Source organism: Chelonoidis abingdonii, chromosome 16, assembly GCF_003597395.2.
Source record: "Chelonoidis abingdonii isolate Lonesome George chromosome 16, CheloAbing_2.0, whole genome shotgun sequence".
NCBI classification, from domain to species: Eukaryota; Metazoa; Chordata; order Testudines; family Testudinidae; genus Chelonoidis; species Chelonoidis abingdonii.
This window is the reverse complement of record NC_133784.1, coordinates 17,082,545-17,105,921: the sequence shown is the minus strand read 5'-3', so window position 1 is coordinate 17,105,921 and position 23,377 is coordinate 17,082,545. Positions and strand designations below refer to the sequence as shown.

Sequence of the window (23,377 nt, the reverse complement as noted above, 5' to 3'; positions counted from 1 at the left end):
GGAGGCCTCCCGCAGAATAGATCTTTCTACCCAACAAATCCATGCGCCTAGCCTCCCTCGATTTAGGCGCAGGGGCTTGCTGGCCATGGCGCTCCCATTCGTTGACGGACTGTACCACCAACAAACAAGGAGGAGGGTGTACATACAGGTACTCGTACCCCTTGCATGGTACCATGTATTTACGTTCAACCCCTTTGGCTGTGGGTGGTACAGATGCCGGGGTTTGCCAGATGGTATCTGCTCTAGCCTGTATGGAGCGAATGAAAGGGAGGGCCACCCTTCTTGGAGCCTCCGCTGACAATATACTGACAACTGGGTCGTCCACCTCAGGAACTTCCTCCACGGGCAAGTTGATATTGAGGGTGAAGCGGCACAGAAGGTCCTGGTGTGACCTGAGGTTGATTGGGGGCGGTCCAGAGGTAGCCGTCCCCACCACCGCTTCATCCGGGGAAGAAGAGAAACCCGGGGACCAGCGGGTCTTGGAGCGACTCCTGGTCTTGGGGGATGTCCTGAGGCGGATCTTGTGGGTCTGTCACGTGGGTTGGAGATTCCTCCATACCCACCAGGGGAGGTCTGCTCACAGTGGTCTCTGGCGCCCGATGTTCAGAAGGGTCGGAGCGCGGTGGTAGATACGGGGTCACCTTGGTTCTGGTGGTAGGCCCAAGGTGTCCAAAAAGGCCACTGATGAGGACCCTGGTGGTTATCTGAATCCCCGTATGATGCGGTTTCTGCATGGGAGGAGATCGACGGATAACGAGACGGCCACGGTGGGGCGGAGACCGTTTGATGTGGGTCTGTGCATCCACTCGAATCGTCCCTATGCGGTGCTGGAGAGCGGTACAGAGAGTCATGATGGTGCCGGGAGTATGGCTGGGACCTGCGGCCAGCACGGTGCCAGGAGGTCGACCGGTGCCTGGAATCGCCGTGCCGAGATCGGCTGCGAGAAGCACGGTGCCCGAATGAAGCCGAGATCGGGAGCGGTGCCGGTAGTATCTGGACGGCGACCGGGATCTCGAGTGGTGCCGCGAGTATGACCGGTATCTCGATGGGGAACGGTACCGGGACTGCAAGCGGCCGCGTGACCGGGATCGATGGCGGAACCGGGAATGCCTGTGGGACCTGGACCGGGACTGGCGAAGTTCCATGGTACCGGGTGAAGAAGGTCTCACGAGGGCCGGCTTGCCTATGGACTGAGGGACCCGCACCAGTGGTGCCGGGGGTCGAGGCAGCTCAGGCTCTGTCAAGGCAATCAAGTCCCATGCCGCAGAGAATGTCTCCGGAATGGAGGGCATGATAAACTCAACCACGACGCGCGCCGGGGAGCTGGTAGGCACCGGACTCGACGGTTCTTGTGAGGCCGGAATCAACGGTGTGGAGGACGTCGGTGCCGTGGCAGATGACAGTGCCGGGCAGTCCGACTTGGCTAAGCGCTCAGACTGCGGTGTAGATATAGCAGCCGCAGGAGGCTTGTGTTTCTTGCTCCGTGGTGAAAGCAAGCGGTGCCGGGTGGAAGCTTGGGCTGGTGATGGCTGATGTCTAGGAGCCTTCACTGTTGGCGTGCGCTCCGGTGCCGAGGAGGCACTTGTTCCTGGTGCCGCTGATGGTGCTGAGGACTGGGGAGTCAACACTGCCTCCTTTAGTAGTTGTTTTAGGCAAATGTCCCACTCTTTTTTAGGCCGGGGCTTGAACGCCTTACAGATGCGGCACTTGTCCATAAGATGAGATTCACCCAAGCACTTAAGACAGGAGTCGTGAGGGTCTCTTGTGGGCATCGGCCTATGACAGGCCGAGCACGGTTTGAAGCCCGGTGAGCTGGGCATGTGCCCGGCACTGGGGGAGGGGAAGGGGCTAACCCCCGATCCCTTTTAACTATCTACAATAACTACTACAGAACTGATAACTGAATACTAACTATACTTGAAGAAATCGAACTATATACACAATTACAATAGAAATGAGCGAATCGCTAGGAAGGTGGATATCAGCTAAGCTGCGCTCCACTGTTCCAACGACCGACACGGGCGGTAAGAAGGAACTGAGGAGTGGCGGGGCCGGCGCCACTCCAGGGGGCGCCCTGCCGGCCCACCGGGTGTTGCTAGGGTAAAAATCTCCATCGAACGTGCACGCGGTGCGCACACACCTAACTGGAATGGATATGAGCAAGCACTCGAAGAAGAAGGAGCACAAACTCCAACAAGTTAAATGTAAGAAGGTAGGCCAAGAAAAAAAATCCAAGAAGTAATTTGCTAAAGACACAAAAATAGTAAGAATTTTTTTAAAATGCATCAGAAGAACTTGAAGCTAGACAAATTCAGACTGGAAATAAGGCATGCATTTTTAACAATGAGAGCAATTAACCACTGGGGCAATGCCCCGAGGGTCGTGGTGGATTCTCCAGCATCAGCAATTTTTAAATCAAGATTGGATTTTTAAAAAAATCTGCTCTAGGAATTATTGTGGGGCAGTTCTCTGGCCTATGTTGTATAGGAGGTCAGACTAGATCTCAAATGATCCGTTCTGGCCTTGGAGTCTATGAATCTATCTAAAAGCAGGAATCCTATCAAACAGGGCAGTGGGGCCACTAGATGACCAAGATGTTAAAGGAGCACCCAAGGAAGACAAGGCCATTACAAAAAAGCTAAATGAATTCTTTGCCTTTTTGGTCACTGGGGAGGATGTGGGGGAGATAACCACATCAGCACTATTGTTTCCGGGAGACAAATCTGAAGTACTGTCCCATATTGATGTGTCACTAGAACACGGTTCTAGAACAAATTGATAAATTAAACAATAAGAAGTCACCAGGACCAGATGGGATTCACCCAAGAGTTTTAAACGAACTCAAATATGAAATTACAGAACTACTAACTGTGGTATGTAACCTATCACTTGAACCAATTAGTGGAAGGTAGCTAATGTAATGCTGATTTTTAAAAAGGTTCCAGAGGCAATCCTGGCACTATATATAGGATTATATATATATATATTTAGCTACAGGCCAGTAAGCCTAACTTCTGTAGCCGGCACATTGGTAGAAATGATAGGAAAGAACAGAATGATCAGACACGTAGATTAACATGATTTGTTCAGGAAGAGTCAACATGGCTTTTGCAAAGGGAAATCGTGCCTCAACAATCAATTAGAATTCTTTGAGTGTGTCAATAAACATGTGAATAAGGGTGATCCAGTGGATAAAGAGCATCTTCAGAAAGCCTTAGACAAAAAACCCTCACCAAAGTCACTTAAGGAAATTAAGCAATAATGGGATAACAGGTTAAAACTGGTTAACAGGATAACGGGATAACAGTAACTGGTTAAAACACAGGAAACAAAAGGTAGGAATAAATGGTCAGTTTTCACAATGGACAGAGGCAAACAGCGGGGTCCCCCAGGGATCCATACTGGGACCTGTCCTGCTCAACATATTCATTAGTGAACTGGAAAAGGGAGTGAGCAGTGAAGTCCCAAAGTTTTTAGATGATACAAAATTACTCAAGATAGTCAAGCTGACTGAACAGTTATAAAGGGGTCTCACAAAATTGGGAAACAAAATGGCAGATGAAATTCAGTGAATGCACACTGGAAAAAATAATCCCAACTACACATATATAATGATGGGCTCTAAATTAGCTATTACCACTCAAGAAAGATCTTGGGAGTCATCATGGATAGCTCTCTGAAAACTTCAGCTCAGTGTGCAGCAGCAGTTAAACAGGTTAACAGAATGCTAGAAACTGTTAGGAAAAGGATAGAAAACCAGAAAATATCAAAGCCACTATAAAAATACATGGTGCACCCACACCTGGAATAATGATGTTCTGGTTGGCCCCATCTCAAAAAGGATGTAATGGAACTGGAAAAGGTTCAGAGAAGGACAACAAAGATAATCAAGGGAATGGAACAGCTTCCATACAAGGAGAGACTAAAAAGATTAGCGCTGTTCATCTTAGAAAGGAGATGACTAAGGGGTGATAGGATAGAATGGTGTGGAAAAAGTGAAAAGAGAAGTGTTATTTATTTACCCTTTCCCACAATACTAAAAACCAGGGGTCACCCAATGAAATGAATAGGCAGCTATCATAAGCATCTTTCCCAATTCTGAACCTTAGCGTCCAAAATGTGGGTGCCTAGCATGAACCTCCAAGCTTAATTACCAGCTTGGATCTTATCTCGCTGCCACCAGACAGGAATTACAGCGCCTGCCTCGCTCTGGTCCCCCAAACTTTCCCTGGAGGGACCCCAAGACCCAGAAGCTCTGAGTCTTACCGGCAAGGGAAATAACCCACTTCCCTTCCCCCTCTCTCTCCCACCCAGACTTTCCTCTCTGGGCTAACCTGGGAGTACTGATGCAATCTCTTTACATCACAATACCAAGAAGCATGTCTCCTCTATTCCACAAGAGACAAACCCCAAATACAAGGAACAGAAATGTTCTCTCTTCCCCCCCCCAATTCCTGTGCTGCAGAGCTTACCCTCCGTAGATCTAACACAAAGAGAATTCCCCTCCCCTTCGTTCTTAGCCTACCCAGAGAGAAAACCAAACAACTTAAAAAGAAAGCTTATATAAAAAAGAAAAAAGACATCAAAAATTCTCTGTATCAAATGACAATACAGGGCTATTGCTTATAAGAAAAATATGAATAAACAGTCTGATTCAAAAAGATATCCAATTTGAAACATTCCAGCAAGCTACACACATGCAAATCAACCAAAACAACTAAACCTATATTGTTTTTACCTGTACTTACAATTGGACACAGAAGATTAGAAGATAGAAAGAACCTCTCATAGCTGAGAGGACAGACAAAAAGACTCAGACCCCAAAAATTCCCTCCATGACTTTGAAAAATCCAGTTTCCTGATTGGTCCTCTGGTCAGGTGTTTGGTTCCCTTTGTTAACCCTTTACAGGTGAAAGAAACATTAACCCTTAGCTATTTATTTATGACAGCAGCAAGTTTAATACAAACAAGAGGAAGTACTTTCTCACACAATGCACAGTTAATCTGTGGAATTCACTGCTATGGAATGTTGCAAAGGCCAAAAGTATGACTGAATTCAAAAGAGAACTAGATAAATTCAAGGAGGATAGGTCCATTAATGGCTATTAGCCAAGGTGGTCAGGGATGTAACCCCTTACTCAGGGGGGCACATAAATGTCTGACTGTCAGAAGCAAGGAAGGGAACATACGGGTGATCTCTCAAAAAATTGCCTTGTTCTGCTCATTCCCCCTTAACCTCTGTTACTAGCCTCTGCTGGAGACAGGACACTGCGCATGGCATCAATACTTGTGTGCGGTCCTTGAGTACTCCATCCAAAGAACCCCTTAGCGGGTCAGGCTGAGCAGTGGCTGTAGAGGTAGAAGAAACCATGTATTAGGGTCTCTGAACTCTGTTTGCGTAGTGGCTCAAAGGCACTAGTGCTGAAAGGTCTGTGGGGGGAAATCTGGGCCTGTAAGTTTGCTTGTGGTGTCTCTCTTCAGGGATGAGGTGTAAATACCTAGAAAGCAGAGGGTTGTCTTTGAGTCTTTAAGAGAGCCTACTGACCTCTCATGGAAGATGTTAGACTTATCATTAAGAACCTTCCCTTTGACATGCTGAACCTTCCTGGGGAAACCTCCAAAAATGCAGCCACAATTCATACCTCATTACTACAGCTGTGGTGATGGCTCTCCACTGCCTCTTGGAGTGATGTCTTAGCCACCAATCTGCCTACATCAATGAGAGCTTGGAACTGAGCCCTGTCTTCCTGAGGAAGTTTGTCTCTGAATTCCAGAAATTTAGAATCATTTGCAAAGTCGTACTTTGTTAATAACTGGTAGTTAGCCACACTGCCTTGGAGAGTAACTGATGAAAATATTTTCCTCCCAAGAGGTCAAGATATTTAGCACCCTTGTCAGTTGGGGTGCTCTCGGGGAGCTGTGTTCTGGACCTCCCTGTAGCTGCCTGCAACACTCAGGAGTTGGATGCTGGATGAGTAAATAAAATCTCTGCCCCTTTAGCTGCCATGAAATATCATTTTTCAGTCCTCTTTCAGGTAGGGACACAGGAGGCAGGGATGTGCCACACAGACCTGGTGGGTTCCAAAATGGTCTCATTTACTGGGAGGACCACCCTAGTAGGGCCAGAGGGCTGAAGGATGTTCGGTAGACTTTGCTGTGTGTTCTAGATATATCTGAAGCTCGCTTGCTGCCCTCTGTAACAGCGCCGCGTGGTCGTTGGAGAGGCAAGGGAAGGACGGAGCAATTACCTCATCTGGTGAGGGGACTGACACACCCCAGCCACCTCTGTGTTTCCTATGGGTTCTGTCTGGGCTCATTTCCCTCACCGGGAGGCTCGTCTGGAGCATTGGATTTGCTCAATGAAAAGGTAGGGTCCCTGCTCTACCAGCGCTGCCATTGGTAGCGGTGGGAAGATACTCCAGCTTGTGGATGTAGAAGGGGAAGACACTTTTCTTTGATGTGGGTTTTTTGAAGGTAGAAACGTCTCTAAGTACAGCTGAACCGCATAGAAGAGACGACTCTGGATAGGGCAGAGCAAAAATATCCTGTGAGATAAAGGTTTCAGTCCTTTATGGTATTTTGGTAGCCCTAGAGAGGTGACTAGCGGATCTGGGGTGTCCAGTGATCTGGTGCTAAGAGGATCCCACAGAGTAGGGTCCAGCACGGAGCTCTCAGACCAGATGGTATCAATCTTTTGGTCTGTGGGACGGAACCAGGACTGATGCCATTCACACCTTTCCTTCTTGGACAGAAGGCTTGTGTTGGCCTAATTCCTTAGGACCCGCAAATGAAGACTCACCTGAATCTGACCATGAAGGGGAGGGATGCTTTCTCTTAGAAGCAGATCTGGACAGTGACCTATCCTTATGCTTATAGTCATGTCCCCTACTATTGGGAGAGGGTTTCTTAAAACAATGTGTTTTGGTCTCTACTCTGGAGCTTATGCTCAGAGAGGCGCTGCTCACAATCTGAGGCTGGTGTACAGGGCATCTCCCCAGCCCAGATCCAAACAGAGCCATTTGGCCTGCTCTGTGAGGGCTTCCACAGATGGAGCTCTCGTTGCTCAGGAGCATGAGGAGGGAAGGAGCGTCAGATGCTGAACTTGGCGGTGACATGAGCCTCCCCAAGGCAGTGCTGAAATTTGTTGCTGACTGAGAAGGAACAGGGGCAGGAGACAGTTCTTAAACCCCAGGACACTTTGCATAGTCCTTCTCCCGGGGGAAGAAGCTCCCAAAGTGGGGAAAACTGAACTAACTCTACTACTATAGAAACAATGAAAGACAAACTAAATTTAAACTTACTAAAATCTATTTATAATATACATTTACAGGTATTAAAGTAGAGCAAGATCGTAGGGGACACAGAATTCTGACTCAGACCATATAGCAATAAGAAGGAACTGGAGAGGCGTCGGTCTGTGCCAGCCTTTATGCCCTCGGCTGGGAGCACGAGGAGACAACTGTGAATGCATGGACCAATGGACACTACATGCTACAAATCTCTGATCTGAGGTATGTGAGCACATGCATACTCATATGTGGAATACACATGGGGACCAGCACTCGAAGAATAACTGATTCTAATACACTTGGACTCCAGTAAAGCAGTTAACACAGTACCACGTGGGAAATTATTAGTTAAAAGAGAGAAGATGAGGATCAGCATAAGCACTGGAAAGCCAGTAAGGAACTGGCTAAGGAGAGAAGGCAACGGGCCATGGTGAAAGGAGAACTATTGGACTGGAGGGAGGTTACCAGTGGAGCCATGAAAGCCAAATTCTCTCACACCCTTAAACACAAGTAATGCAGCTGCCTCAGCTCTATCCCTTTGCACTCTGGCTCAGCTCCCTCCAAGGGCTGCTCAGTAGAACATCAGCTCAGTTTCTCAGCAGACACACACAGGCATGAGACTGTCACAGGCTCAGCGGCTTGGACCAACACTTGGGGCTGTTCTGCCTCCTGGCCCCCACACTGCAAATCCATGTGTGTCTAGGACCTGGCTCCAAATCAGCCCCTGGGACCCCTTCCCATGCCTCTCCCCATGCCATTGCTGCCCAGCACTCCAGCTCTGAACCAGGCTGCCCATGACACCGAGTCCGAGCTCTGGGACAGACTCATGGTGGCCAGCAGCACGCCAAGGTGGGAACAGCGGGAGATGGTGATGCCTAGGGTGGGGGCCCTGAAGCACACCACCCAGCTACCCTGCACCAATATGCCAGCCGGAGGAAAAGCAGGAGATATCAACATGTGCGAATGGCAGCTGCTGTCATGCCAGCCAGGCCTATTCCAGTTCCTGGAAGCAGCTCTGCCTAGTGTGGGGAGGGGCATGTGGCCTCGCACCAGAAGCCATGCTGGAGACACAGATACATGCCAGGGCACTCAGCTTCTCAGCCCTTGATTCAGAATTAAGGGGAGGGTGCGAGTCAGCTAGCCACTGCTGCATGGTCGGCACAGATGCTGCTGGCACTCAGCATTGCAAACCAATGCAACAGGGAATCTCTGCAACAGTCTCACTCCACACCAGAGCAGCCACCTCCTCAACTTGGTGGAGCAGGACTCCTATGGGCCAGGCAACAGAAGTCATATGGTCTATCCCATGTGGTGTGCTGGCCCCTGCTGGACACCAGGGCATGGCTTCTCACCAGCCCGGCAGCTGTTGGAGACCTGGGTTCAGGGACTCATTGGATTCATTAGAGTCCCTGATCGCTGCCCCTTGCTGCCAGCTCCCTGCCTCCAGCCCCAACCCTTGCCAGGCTGCCACCGAGGGAAAGGAAACAAGGCACCCCCGCACCAGCCTGTGGCCCATTCCCTCTGCTGTCCCACTATGGGAGACAGTCTGAACTGGCAGGGCAGGGGAGTCATGTGTGGCGGGGCCCTTCCCTAAAGCTACTCCAGGAGGGATTACATTTAATCCCTTCCCAATGTCCCACTGCGAGCAGCCCTACTGCAGCCAGTCCTGCCTCTCAATTGTTCTCATTAGAACATTTCTATGCTAGTGAAAACAGATCAACAATAACTAGAACCAAGCCCAACACAGGGGCGCACCGAGCAGGGCTCCCCACAGCTCTGCTGACACATCCTGGCCTGGCACTGCAGTCTCTGCTATCCTAGCCTGGGCTTCCCCCAGCACAGCTGTCAGTGCCTCTCAATCCAACTCTCAGCCCCCGTTACTCTTCACCATGAGTCTGTCCTGTTACAAAATGCTGGTGCTGAACTTGACATCCGGGAAGGATTACATGGGGCCAAACTCAGCTTCCCTAGTGATTTCAAGCAAACTGGAATCCAGGTCTCCAAAGTGCTAAGTGGCCTGCCCAGCCAAAGCAGAGGGGTGAAACACTGGGACTTGTGCCCCGGTCAAACAAGCCTCGGGTTCTCTTTGCAGAGAATGTTCCCCACACTTGAACACTGGTAGTTAGATCCATCCCTTCCTGCCTTCCCCTTCCGGGAAGCACTGGAAAGTCATGTGGTAACAACCACCCAGGGAGAGCTGTGACTCACCACAACTAACACCAGCGTGACCGGAGGTATTAAATACTGCAGTGCTTCTCTCGAGCCCACTCTGTCCAGCCCTGAAACAGGATGATGTGCAGTGCAGGTCTGCTCATCAGCTCTGCCTGGGAAACGCTCCTCTCTTGGCTCCAGGGGGCTCACTCCACCAGAGAAAGTCTGTAATGAGATGCCTTGTCGCCTCCTGTCCCATGGCAATGCATTCCTGGGGTAACTGGACTGCACTCTGATGCTACACACAGACACTAGCTGAGTCTGCCTGGCTCCAGGCCCCCTCCTGTCAGGCACCTTCTGAACTCTCCTCTTACTTGGCCAGTGCACTACCTCCAGCTCAGGGCAATTCAGTCATGGGAGTGGGTTCCAGGCCCCTGTACTCCAAGAGGAGGCAAAGCATGGGCCAGAGTGCAACAGCGACCCATTGAGTATTCCAGCCCTGTCTGCAGCCGCCTGAGCTCTGAAACAGGAGAGTGCCAGCCCAGAAATCTTCCCCGCAGACAAGCGAGTGCAGGGTTTTATGGATCAAACAACAGGCAAACAAAATCACGCAGCAATGGAAGAGCTCTATAAGGTCCCTCTGGGCCTGGCCAGGACTAGCATAACCATAAAGGCCCCAAGCAACAGGGCTCCAATCCCAGCCCTGGGGGAGATATTTTCCTGACTAAACAAGCCACAGTGCAAGGAACTTTCCTTGATATTTTCAGGAACACAGGAATTGCCAGATGGGATCAGAGCTGAGGTCCATGCCACCCAGTCTCCTGTCTGCAACAGTGCCAGCCCCAGGCGCTCCAGAGGAAGGTGTAAGAATCCACAGTAGCAGACTGGTCACAATCTACTCCAAAGATATTCTCATCCTCATCTCTAATAGCTGAGGACTACTTAAACCCTGTTGCAGGAGGGTTACCTCCCTTCCACTACTCTCATTAGCACTCACTATGACAGTTCTGGATATTTTGCTTAGCTGTATTAATGTCTAATTCTCTACCGAATTTTCCCAAGTTCCTGACCTCAACAACTTCCAGTGGCAGAGAGTTCCACAGGTCAGTTACACATTGTGTCAACAACTGTTTCCTTTAATCAGATTTTGAATTGAATTGAATGTCCCCTTGTTCACGCACTAAGTGCCACTGACAAGAGATGCTCTTGCTGTCCCTCAGACTAGTCAGTATTTGATAGACTATCATGTCTCCTCTCTAAGATAACAATCCCCATCTTCTCAACTGCTTTTCATAGGAGAGTTTCTCCAGGCCCTGGTTCTCTCTCATCGCCCTTCTCTGGGCCCCTCTAATTCTGCAATATCCTTTCAGAGATGGGGTGCCCAGTGCTGCACAGGATCCAGACGAGGCCAAACCAGAATTAGAACGTTCTCTGCCCCATACCTTATGCAGCTGAACATACCTTGCTCTTCTGACTGCAGCTGCCCATTGAGCAGAGGTCTCCATAGCATGTTTTTAAAGGCACCCAGCTCCCATCCCTGAGCTCACAGTCAAGTCAGGCCTGCTGGGAGTAACCCCTCCAGTACATGTTAGTTTGCAATCAGCACACTGAGTATAGCTTGCCACTAGGCTGCCTGTTCCCGTGGATTGTTTCAGTCCCTCCAGGCCTGACTAACAATGAACTGGGCCATCTCCAAGTTTAGCCACCTCACGGCACCCCCTCTCATGGTTCCCACTGGTAAAAAGCCCCTTCTGTAACCAATACCACCTGGGATTTCTCCGATTGCACCTTGCTAGCCCAACTCCCCACCCCTGCAGAGACAACCGCAGCCCACTGGCTGAGCAGCACTGTGCCATAGCAAATGGAGCAGGTTGGTCTGTTCTGCCCTCAACTCACTCCTTCCTTCTGGAGCACAAAGGAGAATGAACACAGCGTTCCAGGTATGCGGTCAGTCCTATGGCAAGGAGCTGCTACCTCCATGCAGGGATGCCAGGGGGTGGGGGTGGGGGTGGGGTGGATTACGATCGCTGCATTTTGCTCACTGCCCTGCCGCACAGCCATCTCTTGTCTGATCTGCTGGCCACTGTCCCCAAGGGCATCTGGACGCTCCTGCTCCAACAATGAGGTTTAACTCAGACGTGCACTGTTCGGGGGGCTGGGGGAGAGGGGGGCAGCGCTTGCCTCACTGCTTGGAATACGATGCCTGCTCTTCAAGCATTAGCAGTGTCCATGGTTGGGGTTGCTGCTCACCCTTCTTTCTGACAGCCAGCGAGGAAGAGGAAGAAGGGGCTCAAGAAGAGGCTTGCCAAGGTTCCCAGCTTGGAAGTCTTGCTGATTTCCACATCAGAACTGCTTGGTTCACATAAGGACAGAGATGATGTGACGTTATTGATATAAACTGGGACCATACAGAACATGGGTTGCAACCAAGGTCCTGTAGTGGCACCAAATCTTATGTAAAGGGGGTCATATAAGGTGTCTAAGACCAGGTTATGGGTTGCTGGTTATGATTATGCTGTCTGTATCATTTTGTAGTTGAAGTTATGAGTATTGGCTATATACTGTCTGTATTTCAAATTGGTGCTGCAGTTCTGGAAAAAATCCCGGATGAGTTGGTGTTAAGTTCTGCCCAGCCTGCTTGATGGCCCGTTAAGGACCATCAGATACACAACTGACCCATTGAGAGGAGGCAGATATGCCTTGTAACTCAGCAGGATGTGCAGGAACTTGCTCATGTGACTCCAGACTCCATTTTGCTGTAATTTTCCACAGTAAGAACAAAGAAGTGTTCTTAAACCTGGAAGAGCTATATAAGGCTGATACCTCATCTCCATCTTGTCTTCAATCCTGCTTCTTACCTCTGGAGGGACTTTGCTACAAGCTGAAGCTCTACACAAGGGACTGATGACCCATCCCAGGTGGGGATGTACTCCAGAGACTTGATTTGAACCTGCAGTTTACTCTATCACTGCTGCAAGCCTGAACTAAGACTTTGCCATTACTGTATGTAATTGATTCCATTTAACCAATTCTAGCTCTCATCTCTACCTTTTTCCCGTTATGAATAAACCTTTAGATTCTAAAGGATTGGCAACAGCATGATTTGTGAATAAGATCTGATGTGTATATTGACCTGCGTCTGGGGCTTGATTCTTTGGGATCGAGAGAACCTTTTTCTTTCATTGGGGTGTTGGTTTTCATAACCATTCTTCCCCAGGACATGTGGGACTGGTGGTGATACCGAGAGACTGGAGTGTCAAAGGAAATTGCTTGTGTGACTTGTGGCTGGCCAGTGGGGTGAAACCAAAGTCATTTTTGTCTGGCTGGTTTGGTTTGCCTTAGAGGTGGAAAAACCCCAGCTTAGGGCTGTAACTGCTCTGTTTGAGCAATTGATCCTGAATTGGCACTCTCAGTTGGGTCCTGCCAGAACTGCATCGTCACAGATGGGTTTTACCAAGTGCCAACCCACAGCCTTGCCGACTGCCGAGAATTGAGCTGGGATCTCACACGTCTCCTTATGGAGGCTCCGCTGGGCCCTTGCTTACCCCTAGCACCACGTTCTTTGTGCTGTCCTCCCAAAGTTTGCATGGGTCTGATTGTGGGCATAAAGGAAAGCCTTCGTCCCTCCCTCTGGCTGACAATTCCAGCAACCAGAGTAGGGGCATGAGTTGTGGAGGCCAGGGCAGAGAGGTGCCCCTGGAGCTCACTCCCCATCACAGTGCCAAGCCCCTTCCAAAGGGAGAGCTGCCGGCAACAACAAGCAGTTCTGTGAAGTCTGGGGGAGAGAAAAGTCTGTTTGCATTTGCAAAGCAGAAAAGGCCACTGATTAGTGACCTTGCACTGAACACTTGGCACAGTCATGCTCAGAGCTGTGTGACTGGTGCAGGGATCGCGGGAGATAGGATATAATTAGATGCATTTGTGTACATCTGAGTCCTTGAGAGAAGGATCAGAGCGAGTCTGACTGCAGGGCTGAGTGGCCCAGCCAGACGGGGATCTGCTCTTTGCAAAGCCAGGGACTAACTTGTTCCACATGCACAGAGGGGAAGTGGGATGCGGAAGATGGGGACTGGGGGCTCCCAGCAGGGGACAAGGCAGAGCTGGAGGCAGAAGGCGTTCAGGGAGAATGCACAAGCGTTTACAGATAAAGCCAAGTGGATCTTAGCTAGCCTGAGCGGCCCACCTGGACATGGGCTGGGCTCTCAGCAGGAAGCACACATACATATCCAGAGCCTGCAGACATGCATTCAGCCTGCACCATGGCCCCTGGGCGTTCTGAGACAAGGAGGAGGAGAGGCTGTCCTGCCACAGGACAGCGCTGCTCCCTTTCCCTGGACAGGGCTTGTCCATGCTGCTCGTCTCATAGATATGGCTGTGAGCACAGCAGTGTGCTTGGGCACAGCGCAGCATGAAAGGGGGCAACAACTGTGGCTGCCATGGCACTCAGCCATCTGGCCAGTGAAATTCCTCATGGATTTGCCAGCCCCTTCCCCACAGTAAGCTCCATGCATGGTGATTTCAGGGAGCACCTAGTTCAGAGGCCCCTTTGCTAACAGGCTGCTGCAGTGGACTACAGGCATTTGTGTCACTTCCTTACACCACAGGGACACAAGGACAGCAAGGATTTGACACCTTCCCCTCCTGCCGTGGGGCAGGAGCCAGACACTGGGAGCTGCTGCTGGCTACATCTGGGATCTCCATAGTTCCCAGGTGTCCCTCCAGCCCCTGCCTACCTCACACAAAGCCAAAGCAAGCCCTCGTCCACCCAGAACACCCCTGGGAGAGCTGGCCCTGTCTCGCAGCAGTGTTGGCCAGGATGGGGACTGGAGAGAACTGGCCATGCCAGGGCCTGTGGCTGATGTGAAGCAAGGCAAGTGCCAGGCCTCCTCCTGCCCAGGTGAGCTCAATCTGTATGTGCCCAGTGCTAGGTAGCGCACATGGAGCCTAGAAGGAGAGCTCACCACCCTGGCACTAAGAAGTCGCCAGCCCAGAGCCAACTGAGGGAGACAGAAGGTTGCACATGGAAAAGTGGAGGGTCACATGGCACCACCCTGCCATTTCCTATAGTAACAGCACATCAAGGCTTTGGGACCCCGGAAGGCAGAGCTGTTCTCCTTACTCACCTAGGTTGCCAAAGCATGCTCCAGCTCAGCAGCACAAAGGGCAGAGTCTCCTACCAGGACTCCCTAAGAGCAGCCAGCTTAGAAAGGCAGGTAGCACAGTTGGTAGGGGACTAACCTGGGAAGCAGGAGACCCAGGATCCATTCCCTACTCTGCAACTGGCTCCCTGGTCTCAGCAAGTCACTCAAGCTCTCTGGCCATCAGCTGCCATCTGCAGAGCGGAGATAGGAGTCCTGCCCTGCCCCAGTGAGGCTGGGGAGTGACATGAGCTGGAGTGGCCCCCAGAAACTACGGCGATGAGGGCCACATAAGTATTTTACACAGCTGGTGCTAGAGGTGTACACGTGCGTGAAGCCCTGCCTGAGGGCTAAACTGCCACCAGTTAAGAAGAAAGGCAACACCCCAGACAGCAGCACAGTGGAGGTGAGGCGCCAGCAGGCTGGGCAGGCGTCTGCTCGCTGCTGCCATGCTGCCAGGAGACACAGGCCAATCTGAAAGGGAGCAGGGCATATGGAGCAGTGGGGGCACTGCGGCAGGAGGACAGCAGGGCTAGCTCTGTGCTCAGCGGAGCACACCTGCCCCCTCCATGGCTAGGCAGACCTAGGAAACAGAAGGAGTCTCAGCAGAGCCGAGGCAAGGCAGAGCAGCAGTTCGGCCAGTACAGAGGGAGTGAAGTGAACGTGGTGTCCAGCCCACCTTGTGGGGCAGATATGTTGGCCCTAGCGACCCGCACCTACCCACGCAGACTCCCATCCCCAGGCTCTGAAGGGCTGCGTCCATCTCCAGCTACACCACAGCACAGCCGCAAGGTGACACTGCCTCTCGCAGGAGGAGTCACTCACCCTTGGAAGTCAGTGTCCATGAGGAGTCGGACCAGAATCCCCGTCACAGCCACAAGGATTGGATAATGATCCACGCTCTCTAGCCCTGGGGGACAGAGCAGAGCCAGAGCAATGACCATGGCTGGGAAGGCCAGGCCGTACCCCACCCCAGCACATGCCCAGTTCTGTACCCCGAGCCTGACAGCCATCCTTCTCTTTGCAGCAGCCCACCTCAGCTGCACCCATGGCCACGCTGGGGGAGCCCTGGGCCAGAGGCGCTGCCTCCTCCTCCCACAAACCACATAAGCACCTTTCACATGGCCCTGGTCACAGGCAACTCCCCACGGCCAGCACTGACCTCTTGAAAGCCTCAGGAAAGGGGGACTCCCCCCCACCCTGGGGCTGGTGCCCTACCCTGGTGTGATATGGAGGGGGCTCACTGGAGCCTTCCCATGGGAGTGTAGATGAGCTGTGCCTCAAGGGAAGAGGGGACATTGATGAGACATCATTCCCTGAGGGAAGAAAGGCTGACTCAGCAGTACCACATGCCCCAGGGGCTGCGCTTCCAGTTACTTCCCAGCAGCATGCTGGTTAATCTGCTGGCTATGCTTCAATCGTCCCCTGGCAACGCAAGCTGGGAGATGGTCTGCGATGCAGGGACAGCAAGTGGCTGCTAGCACAGCACTGTCCTTCCCCAAATTCAGCCACGCAGCCCAAGGACAGACTCAGCAATGCATAACTAGACAAGGACTTCCTGCATGACCTTCCCTGGCACAGGCAGGAGATCAGCCTCCATTCTAAAGGCACCTCCCCTCCCAGCCCCCTTTCCAGTTCCCTAGAGTGCCCACTTGAGGGCAACACCTTGCCCAGAGCAGGCGTCGAACATGGCAGCAGTTTAACAGCTCCTCAGAGTTTGGTGCCTGGAGACCCCAGAGGTCAGGACCCAAAGGGGAAGTGAGGAAGGCAGAGATACCTGTGGTAGGACAGAGGGTCTCATGGAAACAGCCGGGGAATCAGGAGTAAGCATAAAGCTCAAGAGCCCTGTTTACATCTCCTAGAGCCTGTCATGCAAGTGCCTATGGTTGGGTTGGCAGGTCACCCTTCTGTCTGACTCAGAAGAAGAATGCCCCCTGCTATATCCCCACCCAGCCCGCGGCATCTCAGGTTCCCAGCCACATAGCCCAGCACCCAATGACAGCCCCAGAAGATCACAGACCAGGCCTATCTCTGCAAAGCACTCACACAGCCACATCACTCCACTGGCGAGGGGGAGCACCTGAATCCCTTAGGCCCCCCAGACAGCCACCAGTAAGTTCCTGACAAGCAAGGATGCAGCCAGACCCAACAAGGGTGACTCACCTGGCAGCCGGAGGTTGACCACTCTATCGAACAGGTTCCGTTCGGCTGTCACCCGATTCAGCACCTGGTTCAACAGCTGTGCGGGGACAGGAGAGCTGTCAGGAGAGACTGTTCCTATCTCCCGGACAGGATGCCCGCCTGAGCAGAACGCAGCAGCCCCATTCCAGCTGTCAGCCCCAGCCCCAAGTCAGTGCGTCGCCCTCAGAGAGGACACCTGCCACATGCAGGGTCTCCGCAGGAGACAGCACCTCTTCCACTAGCTACTCCTGAACCTCCCACCAGCCAGACAAGAGGCATCTGGCTGAGCCCATCCCATGGTTTGTTAAGGGTCCACACCACAGAGCACAACGACAGAGCAGACTGCAGCCCTCCCATCCCTACTGGGGCGATGCCTGGGAGAACTGCAGCTCCCAGCATGCAGCGTTCCATCAGGAGTAGACAGTGCAGCTGCACTGCAAGAGATGGCAGCAGCAGTGCAACGCTCCCCCTGTGGGTGCACACTGACTCCCAACAGGCCACATGCACATCAGCAGGGCACGCAGCGCTGGTAGCCCCTGGTGGGCAATGGGCCACAGTATGCAGCAGTGACAGGCTGAACACATGGGCAGTCACATCAGCTGCCTTCCAGGCTGCAGTCAGTCCGGAGGAAGCTCTCACCAAGGAGAAGCTACATCCCAGGCCACATCGTGGCCAATGGCACAAGTGGTCAGAGCGGGCCAACCAAGTGCCAACTGTGAGCAGGGCGGGGTGCAGGCACTTGCTGGCTAATTACTGCCAATGGCCTGAGGAGCTCTCTGCTGAGCCCAGGATCTAACAGGACTAGGACTGCTGGTCCCCAAGCACAGCAGGGAAACAGCTCAGGCCCAGGAGGCTGCTGGGCAAATCACATACAACCAAGCTCCACCCAGACTAGCAGCAGACTTCTGCCTCACCTGGCAGTGAAACCGAATGTTGTTAGGCTCCAGAGCGAACCCCCACTGGGACAGCTGAGGCTCTGGCCATGCCCTTTCCAGCACACAGCCCACCTCAGCTCACTCACCACACTTGTTCTGCTGCCATCATGGCTACTCTTCTTTCAGCTGAAAGCAAATCCCTGGGGCAGCCAAGTAGGTAGGGCCAGCTACAGTGGGACCCCCATGGCACAGGGTGGGTCTGGTGCCAGCACCACCTGGGCACCCAATGCTCTCTGTCTGCAGCAGGGCAAGCCATGAAAGCAGACAGGCCCACCACTCTCGCTTTCCCCACCCCGCCCCAGCCCTCCCTCTGCCCTATCTGCATCTGTATAACCGCCTTCACTGGCCATGTCCCCTCTCAGGCAGCGAGGCCCCACCCTGGCTACACGCTATCTGACCCTGCCATCACACCCTCTTGTGGTCTATCCTGGGACACAGGCATGGCACACAACAGCATGCTGGGGAAAACTGCTGGTGGTACTCCCGTCTCCTGTACTGCACCCCTCCTGCAGCCCCCCATTACAACCCTGAGCATACAGCAAGTGAGGGGCATGCCACTGCACTCCGGCGGGTGGCTAGGCTCGGAGCTGTGCTGCCAGCTCAGCTGGCCAATGTGGGCCCCAGAGGGCTTGTACCTAGTCACTCCAGGCACAGCGTCCCCTGCCTGGAGCCCTGGCTATATGACATGGCCTTGCCCAAAGCAACCTCTCAGAGTGGAGACACAGAAGAGAGCCTTAGGACCTAGTGCAGCCTTGGGCCTAGCACAGGCCAGGGAACATCACCTCGCAATTCCATCCAATGACTGGTGGCTGGCCAGAGCAGAGCTCTGGGAAAGAGACATCCAGTCTCGATTTACAGATTCCCAGGACGGAGAATCCCCCCCTGGCCCAGGCAATCTGCTCTGAGGGACTAGGGCTTCATTCAGACAGCTGGGGTCATGCTTCATTTGATCTTTGCCAAATTCAGCTCCCTGTCCTGGCTCGTGCTCTGCCTTTAGCTGCTGGATGTCAGAGCCCACTGCTCACAGCCACATTCTCCCTGCAGAGGGACTTGGCCTGGGGTCAAGTCACCTTTTACTCCTCATTTCAATAAGATGCTAGTGCAGCTGCTCTGCACACCAAAGGAGACTTGTAAAACCAAGCATTATGTCAGTTCAAGGCTACGTGTGGATGCAGATTGCAGAAGGAAAGTTGCTAAACTGATTTTAGTTATACTAGTTTTAGCCACAGGACTGTGGTTGACGATGAAGGTGCCAGGGTGGGAATAGTAGTGGGTCATGATTAAGGAGCAAGGGCAGAACTGGGGAGGAGGAAATCCCAGGACAGCAACAGCAGGGGGCTACAGGTCAGTCGCTGGGGGCACTAGCAGAGCTGAGAAGGGGTGGAAGCTAGGGACTGAAACAGCAGAGGGCTATCGATTAGGACTGAAGGGTATTGGCACAGCAAGAGTGTGCGCCCAGGTCTAGAATACCCACCCTAACTTGATCTCAGGTTCCAAGTAAGGCCAGCGATTCCCTCCCCTGCTTCCCTTGAGTTCACATCAAGCAGATGAATGCATCTCCTCTCTCTCAGGGCTTTGTACAACTGCCATTTCCGCATGATCTGAGCAGCTGCCATGTGAAAGCCACTGGCATGGGGAGGTCATCAGTGTGCAGTCCGGAGCGTGCATTTCTTCTCCCTCATGGGGTTGCAGGGAGTTCTGCATGGGATGGGTTTCTGTGGGGTAGGGGGCTGATGAGGTGCCTGCTGGAAAAGCTTAATCACATAGGAGGGCTTGACAGCACCTAGAGTCAGCCAGATTTCTCCCACAATAGCTGCCCGCAGGTACATCAGCCTGAGAAACTGATGCTGGATCCCCTGGGTTGGTAGATTTAACAGGGACACCCGGGAAGACGGCTCTTTATTCATGCCATCCTGCCCCCAGCAGGGGGTGCTTTTGCCTGCTCCACCCGCTCCCAGCATGGGGATGTACCTGGGCGAGTCTCCTGAGCAGCAGTTCCGAGGAGGGGCGGCTCCAGTCAAGGAAAATCTCGGGGGCCAGCGTGACAGTCATTTCCAGCACCCTGAGCAAGCTCACCGACAAGTCAAAGCACGTTGCGCACACCTTCAGCTGGCGGCTGTCCACAAAGTTCCTCTCCAGGCGCTCTGCTGCCTGCTGGATCTGCCCAGGCACAGGACACAGCTTAGTACAGGGCCTTGCAAGGAACAGAGGCCTCCAACCATTCATGCACCCGTCAGAGCTGTGCTGCTGGAATCTGCAGGCAGGCTGCCCTGGCCTGGTTCCCAGAACCCACCCCTGCATAGGCTGCAGGGGTCCCCACTAGGTGCTGTCCAGCCAAGCCCCAGCACTCACCTCCTGGATCATGCCAATGAACTCCGAGAAGGCCCAGTTGAGCTGGTTGAGGACGCTATTGAGGAAGCTAGGTGCCATGTCGCAGTCACTGCGCAGCAGATCGGCCATGTGCTGCTGCAGAAGGGTGGAGGGGCATGGCTCTAGGACCAAAGGGCAGAAGCGTCAAGGGCAGACCCAGCACTAGGGCAGGGGGCAGCCTGGGATGCCCAGCTCAGGGAGGTGGGCAGCTGGGATAGGCACAGGCCTGGTGCCATGCAGCACTTTAAGGCCAGGTGGGAAACTGAGCATGAAGCAGACAGCCCCTCGTGCCCAGCTGCTGGACAGAGAATAGAGATGGCAGGTGCCCTGCAAGGCTAGGTCCACAAACTATTCTGAGCAGAGCTTGTCTGTGGGCTGCCAGCACTGCCCTGCATAAGCTGGGCCACAGCTGTGCATGGTCACAGCTCTTGCTCCCTCCCTTCCTCCCAGGGGAACAGCAGCCCTGCAGCCGAGCGCTAACCAAGCCTCTCGTGCTCGGCTCCAGAAAGCCATGGACTAGCTCCGCAGTAACCTCTCCTGACGCCAGCATCACAGTCGCTGCCCCACTCCCAGACACCCGCCCCTTCACCTGGGCCCTGGCCTGCCCGGCTGCACTCAGAAGGCCAGTGAGGAAGGTGCTCCCTCTCTAAGGTGGGGCAGAGCCCTTCCCCAGGGCTGCACTCCTGTGGCCCAGGCAGGCTGCTGCAGAGAACTTAAGGCCGTTTCTCAGCACTCCCACCATTGCTCCCCGACTCAACCCTCTCGGTGTTGGCAGCCCCCAGCACAAACACACTGAGGCCAAATGCAGCTCAGCGAGTGTCCCTCTCTGGCAAAGATGGGGCTCGGGCTTAGGCACTACCCAACAGAGACGGGGAAGGGAGGAGAATGGACACTGCACCGCAGCCCCTAATCACTACCACAGCCACAGGGCCCAGCACTGAGCCATGCCTGCTGCAGCAGGGGGGCTGTCACGTTCCTGCATGTGGGGAGCCCTGGCGGGAAAAGCAGATAGCAGCAGCTCCCTGCAGTGCAGGGCCCCCACATGTCCTGCTGAGTGGAGCCACCCTGATCTCAGCAGCCAGAGCCCTGCTCCCAGGAGCGACTGGCACCAACAGCAGCCCTGGGATTGGCCCAGACAATGAGCAGCAGGGTCTGAAGCTTCCTGGCCCTTGCCCTCCCCCTTGCAGCAGGGAGCCCACATGCTGCAGACCAGGGCACTCTGTCCTGCCCTCCTGAGGGAGGGAGGGGTGCCTGGCCTGGCAGCAAGCTGCTCCTCTGAACACTCCCTCCTGCCTCTAGCAAGGGTCAAAGTGCCCAGGTCTAAGGGAGGTGGGCCTGCTTTCCAGGGCCACCAGGCCCGAAGGGAGCAAGGGCTGTGCCAGGTTAGACAGCCTGCATGGACTCCCAATGCAGCAGGAGACTCTAGATGCTTGGGGGCGCCTCTGGCAGTTGGACCTGGTGCTCTGGGGCGGGAGAGCAGCACTTCCCTCAAGCCACCCCTGAGACACAGCCCACGCAATGGGAACTGCATTGGAATTAGCCCCTTGTCCTCCTGCCCCACCCAGGCAGGGGCAGAACCCAAGGGCACCTCTGCAGAACATGCTCCCTTGCAATTAGAGCAGCATTCATTATTGGTTCAGGGGCTGCACAGATTAGCAGCGCCAGGAGCCAGGCCCATTCCTCCGCTTGCTCAGACCTTTCCCAATCAGATACAGGAGCACCCAGGAGCAGAGCCACACCACCGCTGCCCCACACAGCTGCCAGCACAGGACATGGGGATGTTGCCATGGCACTCTCTAGCCCACAGGCCAAGGCAGAGGCTGCTGCAGCTCGTACCCTGGACCTGCCAGCTCTGTCCACCCTCCAGTTACAGCAACTCCCCCATCTCTCAGGCAGGAGGCAGCCACCCTTCTCCATGAGCCAGGAAGCCACCACCATGGTGATGGCTGTCCTAGGTGAGTGGCCCCCCTATGCACAGCTGCAGCAGGGGCTCAGGACACTGGCATGAGCTGCCCCATCTCCCTGGTACACAGCTGAGATGCAGGCCAAGGAGCCCCTTCCCCATCAGGACTGGAGTGGGTGGGGGGAGGGCCAGAGGCACACCTGGAGGGGAAGCACCACCAGGGAACTAAGAGCTACTACACGACCACACAAGACAGGGCCGAGCAAACAGCAAACTTACGCTGGAGGCTAGCAACAGACAGATCTCCTGAGCCCCCAAGAGAGAAAGAGACAAGAGAGCGGCATTACAGAGGGGGCAGGGCGCAGTGTAGCACCTATGGCTGCAGGGCCCTACGCCCATGCCCAGAGCGGCACGCCAGCTGCTGACCTGGCATCACCAGAGCTCTCCACCCAATGAGAGCGAGGACCAGCAGCTTGTGCACGCGCACACACACACACACCCCCCCCCAGGCCGAGCGGCTTGTATGTGCACACACTCCCCCCTAGAGCCCAGCTGCATGCGCGCGCGCACACACACACACACACACACCCCCGAGGCCCAGCGGCTTCTTTGTGCATATACTCCCCTCCAGAGCCCAGCTGCTCGTACGCACGCACACCCCCCCATCCCAAGACACAGCAGCTTGTGTGCACATACACACACACATGCCCCCAAGGCCCAGTGGCCCTCACACAGCTCCACGTAGGGAGCAGAACTCCAGGGACTGAGCAGCAAATGGAACAGACAAAGAGAGAACACAGAAAGGAGGATGCCACCATCACTCCTCTATTAACCGGCGCCCCGCATGGGCATGCCAGGCGCCTGGGTGGCAGCATGATATTTGGATTCATTTGCTTTTCTGAGGCCTCCACTGCCACTAGTGCAGCTGGTTTGCCCAGGGCATGGGTAGAGCCGGGGCGCTTGGGAACAGCATGGCCTGCTCACAGAACTTTCTGACTCCCCAGATCACCTATTGCCCCAGTGAACAGACCAAGACTGGTCCTTCCAACTCCTCATTGGCTGAAGCCAGGGGGACACTGCTCCAGTCACTGCTGCAGCAAAGCCGGCTGCGGCTAGCTGCCCTGGCCCCCACTGCTGTCCACAAGCAAGGCCCCAGGCCACAACAGCACAGGAGTGCGATGGAACAAGGACACCAGAGCAGTGGGGTATGGAGAAGGGAACAAGCCCCCCTCAGGCTTCTGCCATCGTATGTTCCCTGGCACCCCAAGAAGTCTCTGCTCACGCCTCCTCCATCACCTGCTGAAGAGTCCCTGGCTCAGCATTTGCACACTGCTGGGGCTGTTCCCAGCACCTCCGGCTGGGCCTGCTGGACACATCCCTGGTTCCCCACCAGCAGGGCCCCACTAGATC

General features: G+C 53.9%; 1 protein-coding gene across 4 annotated transcripts in view; it reads right to left on the bottom strand.

The window, feature by feature from the left end:
• Nucleotides 1-23,377, bottom strand: part of RNF123 (ring finger protein 123) — a 143,741-nt gene that overhangs the window by 45,945 nt on the left and 74,419 nt on the right. For all 4 annotated transcript variants that reach the window (XM_032765768.1, XM_075072953.1, XM_075072955.1 and 1 more), the window contains 4 exons: nt 20,047-20,186; nt 19,666-19,854; nt 16,742-16,817; nt 15,404-15,488 (listed from right to left, as the gene is read on the bottom strand). In XM_032765768.1, the coding sequence (XP_032621659.1) occupies nt 15,404-15,488; nt 16,742-16,817; nt 19,666-19,854; nt 20,047-20,186 (490 nt within the window). The remainder of the gene's footprint in view (nt 1-15,403; nt 15,489-16,741; nt 16,818-19,665; nt 19,855-20,046; nt 20,187-23,377) is intronic.